This window comes from Lithobates pipiens, unplaced genomic scaffold (assembly GCF_037356315.1).
Source record: "Lithobates pipiens isolate NorthernLeopardFrog02 unplaced genomic scaffold, aLitPip1_a1.2 Scaffold_19, whole genome shotgun sequence".
Classification (NCBI taxonomy): Eukaryota; Metazoa; Chordata; class Amphibia; order Anura; family Ranidae; genus Lithobates; species Lithobates pipiens.
The window spans coordinates 393,404,283-393,421,609 of NW_027507764.1; the positions used below are offsets into that span (position 1 = coordinate 393,404,283).

Consider the following 17,327-nt stretch of genomic DNA (forward strand, 5'->3'; position numbering starts at 1 on the left):
ACGGCGGTCCTGAAGTGGTTAAGATAACTGACATGAAAACTGTTACCGACCGATGTTCGATCAGAACAGGCACAGACAGGGAGGATACATAAACACAAAGAACAGTGCTTACACAGAACATAAAACAAAAAGCACACACACGTCCGGACACCAGAAAAATTGGTGCTGATCCAACGCTGATACTGATAAATACGCATCAACTAGAGCTAAATAGCGAAGTGGGGTCAACACCAATTTCCCTAGGGGCTCGAGCCAGCTGAAGGACAGGAATAGCTGGGAAAACAGCGATCACTGCAAAGCCTCAAACACACCATCTGGAATCCAAAAAATTGGAATTGCTATAGTCACTCAGGATTATTTATAAAGGGACAGCCATCCATATAATGCAGTAATCCGATCAAGGCATAAAGTGCAAACAGTGCGATAATCCAGTAGAGGCATGGGATGTATATAAAGTGTTTTTTGGCAAGTATGATAATATAACCTTACAATATCATACAGCTACAGACTTTATATAAGACCAGTAATAAACGTGTACATGATTTATTGATTTAAGGGCTTACAGATAAGGAAATAATGGAACATACAATTGAACAATTAAAGTATTTTAAAACCTAAAATCAAGAATGTAATATATTGCAGCTTACAAGTCCATAAATTTGTAGCTGCCTTCGTTTTTATTTCTGAAGCTAAGAAAATTTTCAGAAATTATTTGTTGATTTTACCAGATATACATTATAAATACAATATGACTTAATGTTTTGAGTATGAATCCACAAAATGATTCTACATGGTTTCAGAGTTGGCAAGTGACCAGCTGTGGTCAGTGTGCATAGGGGAAGCTACTGGAGCAGCACCTTGAAGATTACAACAAGATGAACAGTAATGTGGACTACTACAGTAATTTTCAGCATCTGCAATGGCCCTCGGGATATCTCATATGAATACTTACATCAAGCTAAGGAGGACTAAATGTAAGAATGGAAAAAAGATCATTCCTGGAGTTCCACTTAAGTTAAAGTGGAACAGCAAACTATAACAAATAACCCTTATGACTTAATTTGAAAAATGTAATCTGATTGGTTGTGTTGAACTTACATTAGATACTCATAACTCTAACTATTGAGAACTTTAGTACTTTTTTAAACATCTGGTACATTAAACCAGACATGTGTACCTTAAAACACACTCATCTATTTCTGGTATCAGTACATCCAGGATAAGTATTAGGTGCAAATCTGTAGGTTATAGTGAGCTTTAATAAACTGAACTTGGCAAGGAGAAATATGTATGTATTCTAATCAATAGAAGAGGAAATATACCTGCTATTTGTCATTCATAAGTAAATTATGATTGAAATAGGCTATATGAATTTATGCACACATTATGAGAAACTACACATCCAGTTCAAACCTCTTATTTTCCAATGTAATCAACTAGCAATGTATGCAAACATTGTGCAACAGCCAGGGATTCCAAATGATGACATGAAAACAGGAATTTATTGGCTGATTTGCTTACCCAGCATTTTTAGCAGTTGTGGAATTATTGGCCTAAATTGACTAAGATTAAATGCTTAAGCAACGTATTAAAACCATTGGATTATGTGCTATAACAAATTGTGTACCACTGCTACTGTATGTTTTTGCTAAACTTGCATATCAAAGTAAGGCCTTTATAGTACAATAGAATAACAATACAATAATACCTTTTAAAAAAACAACTCCAGACAACTTGTAAAATAATCTGGAAACCATCCCAGAAGAATTGCCCATGTGCAAAGGGCCAACAGTCAATTCTGTTTAACCTTGAATCTAATTTTTATATAAATCTATGCAGCCAGATTTTTCAAGTTTTTTTTTTTTTTTTTTTTGCAGTATTTCTGTGTTGGTCTTTATCCCTTTGTCCTTGTCATGTGCGTTTGTTATGTGCAATTTTCTGCTCACACTCACACACACAAATGAGTAGTATTTGTAAAAAGGGAATCAATTGGCTTCCATTGTATTATGCTCGGGTATATGGCTCTTTCAGAAGATGAAAACAAGTGCAGAAGATTCAAGACAAAAAATTGAGCTGGACTCCCCCAAAGCAAAGCAGTATCTTTAAGAAAAAAGATGTGGATGCATAACCCTTATTATAAGTTTGAAAAAGTGATTTTAGACCAGCTCTTCACTGACCAGCCCTCCACTGTACATGGCAGGGTTAACACTGAATAATCATCCAGCTATACAAATCTCCTATCCATCTCTATTACCCCATAACTGAAGCTGCACTGTGTAGCAGAGACACCAGTTATATATTATATACAAAATCATTGTGGGGCACACCTCAAAGATCAGTGTTCCAATACAATTAAAGATAGTAGACTGTTTAACCTTAAATTTTTATTAATTTAAAAACCTAAACATCTTCAACCTATCTTGATTTCTACATGTCTTATACAATTGGACTCAATACTACTTATTATTATTAATTAAAATCTATATTGTCATATTTCGTGGAACATTTCTTGTAAGCTGTTAAAATCAAACGTCATACTTGGTACAGTTTAACACAGTTCCATAATTCAATATATTCTTTGACATCCTATTTCTTTTAAATTCCCATTTTGAGGAGCCTTTCACATTTGTTTTATGCTAAAGTAGCAACTGTACTTTACATTTCAGCAGGAGCCCACTTAAAAAAAAAAATATTCACTTGCTACTAAAGCAGCTGCCAAACTGGCATTTTTAATGTGTGTGATAACTTGAAAACATTAAAAGATGTTGAAACATAATTTTTTGGCAAGGGACTGTAATACATAAACTTGCATCTTTCTAAATTCCATCAGGACTGTCCAGTGGCACTACATGAAATGTGCCTACCATGTGTTTTACATTTAGAATGTATGCCAAAGGCAAGTAAGTAGTGAGTAGCAATGCCCAGCAAACCCCTACTTGTACTGATCCCTCCCAGCAGCCTTATGTATGTAGAATTGTAAGATGCCTATTTAAATGCTTATGTTGAACTAGGCATATGATTTATGGATTGGTTTTGTAGTTTTTTGTCTTCTTTTAAATACAGAGCAGCATAAATAGGAAGATTCTGAGTGCTCATATTTCCAGGGCTCCCTTGGGGGAATCATGCCATCCTGAGTTTTAAAGGAAGGCAGTGCATGACAATGCTAAGTGAAAAGCATTTATTAGCTATTTTGCACATTTACACATGTATACACATTTTTTTGTTATGATCTATGTAAAACATTCCATATCAAAAATCATTTGCAGTTCTGTATAGCTTGTCTATAACATGTTCGTGCAGACTAAACATGCTATCAGGATATGTGCATACAATTGATCCTGCATTTGATCTTTGCAGCATAGCTTGCTGGAATACAGTGGAAATCTACTATTGGCTGCAATAATTGTAGGTCCATTGTAGCTAGAGTTTCTTCAGTAAGAACATTTCTAAAGGCTCTAAGGTAATACATACTAGCTACCTTGTTGTTAGCATAAAATGTAAACCAATAAGGTACAACAATAATTTATTTTATTTTGACATAGAGAAGTTGACATAGACAGAATTCGGAGTTACAAGACAAACTGACATTACCAATAAAAATGTATCATCACTGCTTTAATCTCATGAGAAATGTAAAAAATAAATAAATCCGATTTTTATTTTTACAACTATTTCATTATAACTGTTTCTAATAAGGACCCCCATTGTTCTCCAATGCTGAAACTTAAAGATGAAAGGGTGAACTAAGCCCATATAAAATGGCCACCTCTCTGGACCCTGCTGAACATAGTGACTGTCTCCCTATGCTGCCAGTGTAACAGTCTGTGCAGCACACATCACAATATATAGCCTCAGAGTGAGTATCCATCATAATTTTCACAATGGCAAGTACTCTTTAGTCAGCGCAACCACGGGACCACGCTGAACATTGAGAAATGCTTCTTTCTTCTGGGGCACCTTACAGGAAAAAATGCTTTAGATGCATTTGTCAGCACCAATAAGCACTTGCTCTTTCAAGCACTGTAATGGATACTCAAACTGCGGTGGTATATTGAGGTAAAAAAACATATGGACAAGGCTTGAGTAAAAGCAATATATCCAACCTACTCATACCAGTATGGGTCTGTCACTGTAACCTCAAGGCATACATAGAGAAGTTGTTTTTCCAAAGGGGAAAAAAGAAAAGAAAGGCTGTGAAGTGACAGTGAGTATGGACTGCTGTAGTCAAAAAAATGTAAAAATATATTAATATTCAAAAACAGTCACATCTAAAATAATGGTATTGTGCTTGCAGCCATCCATTGGGGAAACATGGAATCCACTCAGCAATGCAGGTTGGGCATGCTGAGTCACAAACACATGGACAACAACAAATAACAAGGAACAAAAAATGTCCAGACATCAAGTCAATTGGAACAGGGGGCACCACCAGGGCAATAGCCATATATCATGTGTATCACAGTGTATCTATGTGGTGCACCTGTGTGTCAACCCCCTGGAGGCTCAAGCAGGGGGAAAGAAGGGGCCAGGGCCAACTGAGGGTTAGAGTTTACCAAACTACTTAGTTACTAATGTCCCAATCATGGAATAGAGTAGTGTTGTCCTTATCTGTATAGATCCTGAGGTCCTGGTTATCCAGGACTATATTGGTCAAGGACTATGAAGAAATACGTTTGCCAAAATGCAATTCAAGTACTGGGAGCATAGCATCCTCCCTAGCTAGTGTGGAAACCAGTGAAAGGATATCAGTCATCGTTCAGAGGATAGCACACGTGGATCAATAGGTCTCCTTAGCTACGGCTGCAGTAGTAGGTTGGTTACACATACATATCAATTACCAGTGAATGGAAATGCAATGGGTCAACCTATTGAGAGGAGGTGGTGTGGGAATCAGAGGGGCTGTACTTTACCATTCCCAGATGTTCCTCATCATTCTCATCAGCTGGCGTCTTCACAGAAAATATGAATAAAAACAAATAATAGTGTGCTAGATTTCAAATATATGCTTCATAATAAACTCCAGTAAATAAGTGACAAATCGTGATCTTCCAAAATATATGCAAAAAGTTCACATGCACAATAATATAAATAAAACTCTTGAATGCTGAAGAGATGTGAATAAACTCAATCTATGCTCCGTGACAATCGAGAGAACCGGGCGAGATGGGGGAGCTTTGCCTTTCCACCTGAGACCCTCACACCATCCCCGCTACCAACCCCCGGCCAGAACTCGTTACTAGAACGTAGACTACTGGAGCGGGATGTGCTGAACTTCTTCACTCAAAATTGAATTTGGAGAAAGTAATTGTTTATGGAAAAGTCCTGGTAATCCTGGAGCTATCAGCTGAAAACCTGTGTACGATCAAGCTAATCCTTGTGTGGAAAATTATTTAAAGTGCCAAAAGACCAAAGGGGGTCTTCATTTGAGGTAAGCAGGCATTGCACATGGAGGTGGTGGTGATTATCTGTCAGCACTTATTCCTTACAGAGATTGTCATGGAGCATGGATTGCATTTATATACGTCTCGTCGGCTTTCAAGAGTTTTATTTATATTATTGTGCATGTGGATTTTTTGCATATATTTTTCAAGATCATGATTGGTCACTTATTTACTGGAGTTTATTATGAAACATATATTTGAAATCTAGTGCACTAGTATTTGTTTTTATTCATTTTTACATGTGGTGCCAGAACACATTTTAAATAGCTGCAGTTGTTTTTCATTTATATAATTGGTCACATTATATATATTTTTTTAGGTTGTTAGTTACACTCTTATAAGCGCTTTAGTAACATATTAATATTTTACAATAGTATTCAAAGTGGTGGCCAGTTCACCTTTTCATTTTTCATGAATAGGTGAACTTACCCTTTAAGTTGCAATAGTAAAATAAACCTGGTACTTTACTAAAAACAGGGATGATTAAATACTATAGTTTTAAAAATAAAAAACGTATTTCTGTTTTTAGTTCTTTCTCGAAATATTATAGGTGAACAGCCTGAACTCTCTTGACAATAAAATATATCTAAAGCCAAAGTATTTTTTTCATATGGGATTTCATACCATCTGTATACCATTGGCAAGATTCTTCTTCACTTCCTGCCCAGTATACACAACAGGAGTAAGGGGAAAGGGAAAACTCTCCACGGTGGGATAACTTCTTTCCCAGACAGACACTAGAAAAAGTGCCCCCACTGAAATATTTCCCTTATGTTCCTGTTCAACAATGTTCCTGATCGCCACCACACCAGTGCAGCAATACCTCTGCCTGCTGCCTGTACTGAGCCTGCCCTGTTTATTAACCCCATTTCTGCCTGACTGCCTGGACTGATCCTTTGCCTGGTTGTTGACCCTGTTTCTGCCTGCTGCCTGAACTGATCCATCTGCACATCTTGCTGATTATGTTCCTGTGAGACACCACTCTTAGCCCTTGTACACATGGTCGGAGATTCCGACGGAATGTGTCCGATTGGACCGTATTGTCGGATAATTCGACTGTGTGTGGTCCCCATCGGACTGTTTCCGTCGGAATATCCGATGGACCAAGTTTTCCAACTTGTCTATAAAATTTCCGACAACATGCTCCGATCGGACATACTCCGATCATGTGTAGCCTACTCCGACAGACAAAGTGCCACGCATGCTCAGATCAAATTCCTAGACCAAAGCTATTGGCTACTAGCCTGAACGTTGTCCCGTCATAACGAAATAACGTCATCACGTTATGTACAATCAGATTTTCTGACAACTTTGTCCAACCATGTGTATGCAACAGTTTTGGACAAAATCCGTCGGACAAAATCCAATGGATTTGGTTGTCAGAATGTCCGACCGTGTGTACAAGGGCTTAGCCATCCCTCATGAATAACTTCACTCTTAAAACTACTGTAATTCTTTTGTTCACCCTTTGTTTAGCCTTCTGTACCTCCTGGCCAGTAAACATGGTATTCCTGTGGGTAGCCACATATCAGTAGGCTAGACTTGTTTAGCTTATAAAAATGGGGAATACTATAGGTCAGCCTTTTTCAACCAGGGTGCACAGGCATTTTGGGGTGCCTGGAGTTTTTTTTTAAGGGGTTTCTTGGTAAACTGCTTAAAAATTGCCCACAATTTGTATACAAGTCAGCAGGTGGATCAAGCCTGCCTCTTAGTTACACAGAGCAATAGGCTTTCATTGTGAAACCTTCTAGCTGCCAGTGTTCAAACAACCAATGATTTCATGATAAGGAGGATGTCAGGCACATGCACAGCATCCTTGTTTGCCCCTCCCTTGCTTTGCTATATTTGCTTTGAAAGAATAAAACACCTGTAACATTGGGTGTCCTATATATGTGGATGGGTGTCTCAAGATTGTGCATTATTTTAACCCCTTCACGAGCAGCCGTCGCAGTTAAACTGTGACAGGTTGGCTTCCCTGCACAAGCCGTTATACTTGTATTTCGGCTCTTTAAGATTCTGCAGTAGGTACGTGCACACCACGAGGGACACAAAAACATTTTTTGGGGATGTTTATTATAGCAAAATGTACAAACTATTGTGTTTTTTTTTTTTAATTGTTGATTATTTTTTGTTTAAAAAACTAAAAACTGCAGAGGTGATCAAATACCACTAAAAGAAAGCTCTATTTGTGGGGAAAAAATGACATACATTTTGTCTGGGTACAATGTCAAATGACCGTGCAATTGTCAGTTAAAGCAACACAGTGCCATATTGCAAAAAAGGGCCTGGTCATTAAGGGGAAAAATCCTCAGGGACAGAAATGGTTAAAGGGTGCCTTGACTGAAAATAGGTTGATAAACTCTGCTATAGGTGGCACTACACTAAGCTATATTCCCTGACCTACAATGTTGGTTGAATTTTGTGATACACAAAATACAATGTCTGGCTCGTAGCTAGATTAAACTTTGAAAACTTTGAAAAAGTCACACTATGCTGTGTGTGAGAAATATCTTTTTAATTCTATGCCTCTTAAAAATACTTTTGTGTGGTTGTCTTCCAAAATGTATTAATTTAATGGGTGTTTCTACTGTCCTGGAGCTCCAGGACCTCTAAAATGAGATATAGTAGTTAGGAGCTAGGATGCATCATTTATGCCACAAGAAAGCCTGAAGGTGACCTTGGATTTCGGGCCCCTCTATGCAGCTAAATAAAAAATAATGCAAGTATTGTTTTGTTTTATTGTTTCCTCTATTCAGCTAGGCTCACGTGTATGGAGGAGTTGCAGAAGGTGTTTTGGGTGTAATACTAAGTATGCCTATACTGTGTGGTAGAAATATCTTATTAATTTAGAACTTGGAGTAAACAAATACATTTTCATTTTCTTTCCATCTTTTCCAAAAGCTTGTGGCAAATTTTTAAAAGACTCACCATGCCATGCCTGCTAAAAATACCTTGTGGTCTTTACTCTCCAAAATGTGGTAATTTTTGTGGGTGTTTCTACTGTACTGGCACTCCAAACTCATGATAGGTAGTCAGAAAATTAGATGCATAATTTATGCCCCATGAATGCTGAAATCCTCAGATTTTGGGCCCAATCTATGCTGTTAGGCTGCAATAAAGTCTGTATCCTCACACAAAATTTTAGCCCTATTTATGCATCTCAGCAGTGAAAAAGCATCACGCATGTGATATCTCCAAAGGCTATATTCACACTAAAATTGACAGCTGTCGGAGTGCTTTACCTCTCTGGCAGCCCTCTGTTGTGTTTGCCTAGTCAGTAACAGTTAATAGACAAGCTGTGCTATACTACAGAGAGTAAAGGGGGTAAATGGCTATTTTAGTCACCTGTATTTCAGCTCAAAAAGAAAAGATGGTGGAATATTCTTTGGGAAAAAAACTGACTTCCAAATTAAAAATAGGGTTGTTTGTATAAGTTCAAAAGGAACACGAAGGGGGGGGGGGGGGGGTGTATGAAGTGAATCAGTGGTTTGCCTTTTGGGGTGAGGCTACATATTCACTTAACTGAAAATGTCTTCAGATTCACATGCTCACATTTTCTATGCTCTCTCTCTCGACTTCATTCAGCCACCATGAGCAAAGATGAATACCCAGTGTTTCCAGGTATACAGGTTATGTGACTCACTTCCCCTCCTCCCCTGTGACAGTGCTGGTGTTTGGTGTTTGCCAAAGCACTCTGTCCTGTCACGTGGGGGTGGTGAAAGAGTTGGAAGGGGTCAGCTTCAAGCTTATACTCACCTTAGGACTGGAAAGGACAAAATAAGTATAGAAAAATTACTTGTGAACAATTAAATGTAATTATACTGAATATAAATCAGTAAAACAAACTCAAAGTTGGAGTTATATTGTGTGTGCTCATAATAAATGTTAAGAGCAGGGGTCTCAAACCGGTGGCCCTCCATATGTTGCAGAACTAAAAGTCACATGAGGCATTGCAAGGCTGACAGTTACAAGCATGACTTTCACAGGCAGAGGCATGATGGGACTTGTAGTTCCACAACAGCTGGAGGGCCATCAGTTTGAGACCCCTGGTTAAGAGGCAAAATACCCAGTTCACAAATGTTTACTGCATGTGTTATTTTCATTACCATGCATTATTTGTTTTCTTGGAAATTTAATGAAGTATTTGCTTTACAAACCATCTAAATTTACTTTGTTAAGGTTATGTTATCAGTTCTTGAGGTATTTTGGCTTTAGGGAGTTGATTTACAAACTGTGAGATTTATAAGGGAATTTTCGCTTTGCTTTGTGATAGATGTGATTGCTGACTTCCATCATCAAATCACTTGCAACTTTTTTTTTTCAATTATTTTTCTTACACATAATTGGATATTCTTTGCAAAATGAGTTATCACTTAATTTGCTAAGTGAAGAGAAAACTCCTTTGCAAAGTTAAATTTGACTTAAATTCCACTTAGTAAATGAAGCCCTAAAAATCAATTCATAATATTTATCATCACGCTTATTAATCAAATACCACTAGTTACAGACTGAATATAACTATGTAGTTGATTTACTAAATCTTTAGAGTTCAAAATCGGCTTCCATTTTTTTTGTCAAAGCTTAATTGAACAAGCTGAAGTTAGAAGCTGATTGGCTACCATGCACAGCTGCACCAGATTTTGCACTCTCCAGTTTTAGCATGAGTTTCACGGATGTGTCTACTGAGGATACAGAGCGACTTTATTACGTAGTAAAAGAGAGGTTTGCAAGAAAAAAAAAACATTCCGGGAGAAAATCTGACTTTCAACAGTTAAAATATATTTCATGTAACATAAGAATGTATAAGTGATATTTATGCTTGTGAATTAAGCATTTTTAGGAAAAAAATATCTTGAGATAAAGGCCCTAATGAAGTTAAAGTAACGCAGAGTATCTTTGTTAATTAATCCAAAGCTGTGCTACAGAAGGTAGAGTAAGTGGAGTACTAGTCATCTAGCTTAAAGATCAAAGAGTAAAACATTGATGGAAATGGTATCTGTAAAACCAAGACAAGATGATTTGACAACAATTCACATCTTCAGCCATGTGACTCTAATAAGTAACATCAATCCTATACTTCACAGCACCATGAAATGTAACTATTTAATTAGAATATGGTGGTTTCACAAAGTTTCACTTCCTTCATGTCCTTGGACTATCAACATCTACCGTGACACATTCTATGTTGATTGAAGGTGATTGAGTTACCAGTGTGACTGTAAATGCCTAGGTATATTCCTAACACTGAATATGACTAATAGGGATGAGCTGAACACCCTCCTGTTCGGTTTGCAGCAGAACATGCGAACAGGCAAAAAATTTGGCAGGACACATGAACACCATTAAAGTCTAAGGTAACACAAACATGAATAATCAAAAGTGCTCATTTTAAAGGCCTGTTTGCAAGTTATTGTCATAAAAAGTGTTTGGGGACTGGGGTCAATTATTTTTTTAAACGGCTGTGATTTTGTTTTAATGCTTAAAGTGAAACAATAAAAATGAAATATTCCTTTAAATATCGTGCCTGGGGGTGGTCTATAGTATGCCTGTAAAGTGGCACATTTTTCTCGTGTTTAGAACTGTAACACAGCAAAATTACATTTCTAAAGGAAAAATTGTCATTTAAAACTGATTTTGGCTGTAACGAATTGTCGGGTCCACTAATATAGCTAAAACTCATTGAAAAAAGCATGGGTCTGGTATAAATATTAAGGGGAACCCCGAATCAAAATGAAAAAAAATTGCATGGGGGTCCCCTTAAAATCCATACCAGGCTCTTTGGGTCTGATACGGAAATTAAGGGGAACCCTGCACCAAAATGTAAAAAAAAATGGCATAGGGGTCCCCCAAAATCGATACTAGACCCTTATCTGAGCATGCAACCTGGCAGGTGGCAGGAAAAGAGGTGGGGATGAGAGAGCGCCCCCTCCTCTTGAACCATACCAGGCCACATGCCCTCAACATGGGGAGGGTGCTTTGGGGTAGCCCCCCAAAGCACCTTGTCCCCATGTTGATGGGGACAAGGGCCTCATCCCCACAACCCTTGCCCGGTGGTTGTGGAGGTCTGTGGGCAGGGGGCTTATCATAATCTGGAAGATCCCTTTAACAAGGGGACCCCCAGATCTCGGCCTCCCCCGTGTGAAATGGTAACGAGGTACAAATGTACCCCTACCATTTCACAAAAAAGTGTCAAAATATAAAAAAAATATTAAAAAAATATTAAAAAAAGACACAGCTTGGGACAAGTCCATCATAAAAAAAAAAAAGTCCCATGATGTCCATTCATCTTCTTCTATCATGCTGTCGATGGACTGAAAAATAAAAAAAAAGCAGCGACCGAACCTCCTCCATGGGAGGCTCCTGCCTTATGATGCTTCTTCGCTTGTGACAGTTCTTAAATAACTGAGGGTGGGGCCACCCAGTTATGTAACTGGGTGACCCCGCCCCCTCTGATGCCATTTTGCTGTAGTACTGTTCTAAAGATGGGAAAAATGTGCCAATTTACAGGCATACTATAATGAATAACTACTCTCCTAGTTATACTGTGACCTGAATAACTGAGAACTATAACATCCAAAGACAAAGGACAATACAAAGAAAAGAAGGACGTAAGGCTAAAATATAAAGGGCAAAATAAGGAAACCATGCATGTAAAATCTGCACTTTATTCATCACTGACGTTGAATAAAGTTGGAGTTACATTTAAAGTGTATGTAAACTCTAATGCCGCATATAGACGATCAGACATTCCAACAACAAAATTCTGGATTTATTTCCGACGGATGTTGGCTCAAACTTGTTTTGCATACACACAATCGCACGAATGTTGTCAGAAATGCCGAACGCCAACAACATGGTGATGTACAACACGTATGATGAGCCGAGAAAAATGAAGTTCAATAGCCAGTGCGGCTCTTCTGCTTGATTCCGAGCATGCATGGACTTTTGTGCGTCCGAATTCTGTCCACATGAACGGAATTTGAGAACCAGCTCTCAAATTTTGTTTGTTGGAAAATCTGACAAAAAATGTCCGATAGAGCCTACACAACGTCGGAATTTCCAACAACAAGCTCACATTGAACATTTGTTGGAAATTCTGACCGTGTGCACACGACAAAACAATAAACATAATATTTTGCTCCAGTTTGATCTGTTAAAATAAAACATTGAAGGAAGTTTATTATAACTGTTTGACAAATGCAAAAAAAACAAACAAATTGTTTAGCTAGAAATTTTGGCAGCCGATAACTTCCAGTGCTCTCTGCCTCTAGGTTGTTACCGGTTAGCATTGTTCCTTGCTATTTCCATGCACAACAATCACCTTTTCCTGTTATAGAGAAGAGAAGGAGGTGGTATACCGTCTTAACCCAGTGTTATGTAGTTCTAACATACTCCCTTTTGTAGTATGACAATGCTGTCACCCTAGGACAGGTAGTGTTTTAATGTTAGGATTACCAGTTTAAATAAAGGAAATAAAAGTGTAAAAATAGAATTTCCAACACATCTAGGATTGATAAGCTGCAATACTGCTACAGCTTTGTTTTTGGGTTTAGAGTATTTGCATCCCTGGCATATGTATGGGTAAAATGATCCACTTTTACAAATAATTTATGGACAAAATTAGACAAAATTAGGCTATTTAAATCATGTCAAAAAACTACTGGTAAAAAGGCAAAAATGCTAAGGGTCTAGTTCAATTGACATCTATAATATACAATTCCTCAAGAATTTCTTTGCATCCCTTGTATCCTTTCCTAGCTTCCATTCTAAAATGCAAACCTATCAGTAATTTTACAAGTCTGCATAAAAAAAATGACATTTCTGTTTCTTTACTGTGTCAAGGCCTAGGCATGGCCTCTCAAGATCTTCCTGGGAGGAAAATATTTGATAATATTAGGAAATAACCTGACCCTCTTGGAAAATCTTCTTGGTAAGATACCTTCCCCATCCACCCAAGCAGGAGTACTCTATCCCTAATGCCGCGTACACACGATCAAACAATCCGGTGGAAAAGTCCGGCAAACTCAAGTCCGCCAAACAATCCCCCCGTGTGTAGCCTCCGGCATACTTTTTTGACCCGAAAGTACGGCGGACTTAGAATGCCGTGTTGCACTCCAATCTTCCCGCCGGACTCGCATTTCGGCGGACAATCCGGCCGTGTGTATGCCAGTCCGCCGTACTTTTAAAATGAGCGGACTTTTCCCGCCCGCTCATTTTGAGCGGGTCTCCAGGTAGGCGGGGCCCGCGAAGGAGACGTCGCTGGCCCTGCCGCCTGGTATGGACTTAAAGGGGAACCCCAACGCCGAAAAAAATCGGCGTGGGGCCCCCCCCAAGTCCACAACAGACCCTTGTCCGAGCACGCTACCCGGCCGGCCAGGAAAGGGGGGGGCGAGAGAGTGCCCCCCCTCCTGAGCCGTACCAGGCCGCGTGCCCTCAACATGGGGGGTGCCTTGGGGAAGGGGGGGCCGCGCAGCCCCCCCACCCCAAAGCACCTTGTCCCCATGTTGATGAGGACAAGGGCCTCTTCCCGACAACCCTGGCCGTTGGTTGTCGGGGTCTGCGGGCGGGGGGCTTATCGGAATCTGGGAGCCCCCTTTAATAAGGGGGCCCCCGGATACCGGCCCCCCAGCCTATGTGAATGAGTATGGGGTACAATGTACCCCTACCCATTCACCTGTAAAATAAAAGTACAAAAAAACACAACACACGAGATAAAATACTTTATTGCACAGCTCCGGGGGTCTTCCGTCTTTGGGGGTCTTCTCGCCGGACTCCTCCGCTACCTTCTTGTAGCTCTTTTGGTAGCGGAGGAGTCCGGCTTTCTTCCTCGCCGCCGGCCTCTTCTTCCGACTTCGGGGGTCTTGTCCCCCTCTCCGGTCTTCTGTCACCGCTGCCGCCTTCCATTCTTCTTCTTCTCCTTCTTCTTCTGGAGATGTTGACTCGACGATCTCTCCGGCCGCAATGCCAGGGACGTGCTGCGCTGCCACTTATATAGGGACAAGGGGCGGTGTCACATGGGTTGGTGTCAACAGGGTTTATGCCCCCTTACGATGTCACAGTCCCGGAGGATGCTGGGACTGTCGCCATGTGACATCAACCAATGTGACCAACCCATGTGACATAAACCCATGGGACACCAGGAGAAGAAGGAGAAGAAGAAGAACGGAAGGCAGCGGTGGCGACAGAAGACCGGGCCACCGCCTGTAAAAGAGCTATAAGAAGGCGCGGTGGCCCGGCAGAAGAACCGAAGAGGGGGACAAGACCCCCGAAGTCGGAAGAAGAGGCCGGCGGCGAGGAAGAAAGCCGGACTCCTCCACTAGCAAAAGAGCTACAAGAAGATAGCGGAGGAGTCCGGCGAGAAGACCCCCAAAGACGGAAGACCCCCGGAGCTGTGCAATAAAGTATTTTATCTCGTGTGTTGTGTTTTTTTTGTACTTTTATTTTACAGGTGAATGGGTAGGGGTACATTGTACCCCATACTCATTCACATAGGCTGGGGGGCCGGTATCCGGGGGCCCCCTTATTAAAGGGGGCTCCCGGATTCCGATAAGCCCCCCACCCGCAGACCCCGACAACCAACGGCCAGGGTTGTCGGGAAGAGGCCCTTGTCCTCATCAACATGGGGACAAGGTGCTTTGGGGTGGGGGGCCGCGCGGCCCCCCCTTCCCCAAGGCACCCCCCATGTTCGGGGCACGCGGCCTGGTACGGCTCAGGAGGGGGGGGCGCTCGCTCGCCCCCCCTTTCCTGGCCGGCCGGGTAGCGTGCTCGGACAAGGGTCTGTTGTGGACTTGGGGGGGACCCCCACGCCGATTTTTTTCGGCATTGGGGTTCCCCTTTAAGTCCATACCAGGCGGCGGGGCCAGCGATGTCTCCTTCGTGGGCCCCGCCTACCTGGAGACGCGCTCTAAATGAGCGGACTTTCCTCTGCGTGTGTGGGCGAGTCCGTTCATTTCAAAAGTAGGGCGGATAGTACGGCGGACTTAGTACGCCGTATTAGTCCGCTCAAAAAGTGCCGTGTGTGGGCAAGTAGCCCGTTCGGAAAGTCCGACGGACAGTCTGGCGGGAAGTCCGCCAGACTAAGTACGTCGGACATACCGCTACGTGTGTACGCGGCTTTAGAGTGCGTTTGCCTAAGACAATGAAGGAAGGGTTGGAAGACATTTGTAGACAGTTACAACATTGAAAAAAACAAGACTTTCTTACATGCCTGATTGCTTCCCTAGAATGCTTATTCCTGACAATGCCATAAATATTGGATCATCACCAAATCTCACTAAATCTGCTCAAAAGAACAGGCTCAATTTATAAAGCTTTACACAAAGTATAACAATCATTATTTATTTAACTAATAGCTATGAACTTCTCTATTTCAGAATATAGATGCTGGCCCTGGTTGATACCCAAAAAATGGTGTTGCCATGGGAATGTATTGTCAATGAGAGCACTGAATAATTATCCCTAAGTGTTACAGATATACATTGTAGAGCATGCATACATATAACATCAAAAATACATCTGATGCTAGGCCTTCTTTATATTTACGCAATATTACAATTTTTTGTCATGTGTATCTGCATTAAAGCAAGTTTTAAAGAATACATAAATTAATAATGTAATTATTAGTTTATTTAAGCAATTATCAAACAAAAATCTATGAACTCTGACATGTTAGTATAAAATCAAAAACAAGAATGACTTCTTACCTTCCAGACTCAAAAGTAAACCATGTTGAGTCCCTGCCATATCTTCTTAAAGAGCTTAGAGGCCACATTACCAGCTTGAGTTTTGCGTTGTGAATATCCCACAGGTAGATATTTTCATGTGTGATCTGCATTGTGCACTCCCCATAGATGTCTAAATTTGGTGTAGGCATAAGATACACATTGAATCGTTCTAAATGGAGTAAAACAATTGAAAACAGATTAAGATAGATTTTAATTGTTCTCATACAAATGCATTATACAGTGTATTTAGGACTATTTTACAACTGTTTTATCTATAGTACACATACGTTTAAAATATATGTAAACCCAATCACAAAAATACTGTATCATATAAGATTCAACATGTTAATATATGTTCATGCATGTCTCATGAGATTTTGATGGAGAGCACGTGTGGCCATGTTATCACAAATCAAGAAAGCATGGTTCAATGTTGTCAACCATCAGGACATCCACATTCAGAAACTACATTGTTGGAGTGCATGTATGTGGATAGAAAGTGGCTGAAAGATGAAAAAGGTCTTAGTATTTTAACTGAAACAAATGGATATGGCTTTTGATACATAGCGCCTTAGTAAATTAAATGCCATTTAGTTAGGGTTACTTGTCTACTTTAAGTATATACTATATAGCTGGAATCTCAAGCTAACCTTTACTAAATGAAAGCAAATTTAGAAAATAAATAAATTATGTGTGTTAAAATGTAAATGTCAATTTTAAAAATGTACTGTACATGCCTGTGTGAAATGTAAGCTGAAAAGTCTGGATGCTTTCAAAGGATTTGCATTTTTGCATACATGTTAATCTGCAAATTTTAGACATGGAGACTAGATAAAACCTCCAAACATTTATGGAAGCAGAGAAAGCAGGGACCCTGAATAATAAAATGGTGGGAGTTGCAATTTATTATATATCAAACCCATATGTTCAGTAAAAATACAGTCTGGTACTTTTAGTGCACAAGCACAATTACACAATTTATTGGTAAAATATAAAAGATCAGGTTAATTGATACAAACATAACTAGCCTTCAAATTGTGTGTGCCTATGTAATGATGACACACTATGGTAACCAAAATTGTCCATAGGCAAACTTTAAAGCCTTTACAGTCATAAATTTAGAGTTAGTCATGAATAATGGCAAATAATTATTCCCAGCAAT

At 39.9% G+C, this 17,327-nt stretch overlaps 1 protein-coding gene across 1 annotated transcript in view; it reads right to left on the minus strand.

Annotated features, from left to right (window-relative positions):
* The window catches only part of DOK6 (docking protein 6), an 812,960-nt gene that overhangs the window by 354,870 nt on the left and 440,763 nt on the right, over window positions 1-17,327 (minus strand). Inside the window, exon 5 of the mRNA XM_077492381.1 lies at window positions 16,145-16,334. Coding sequence (XP_077348507.1) covers window positions 16,145-16,334 — 190 coding nt within the window. The remainder of the gene's footprint in view (window positions 1-16,144; window positions 16,335-17,327) is intronic.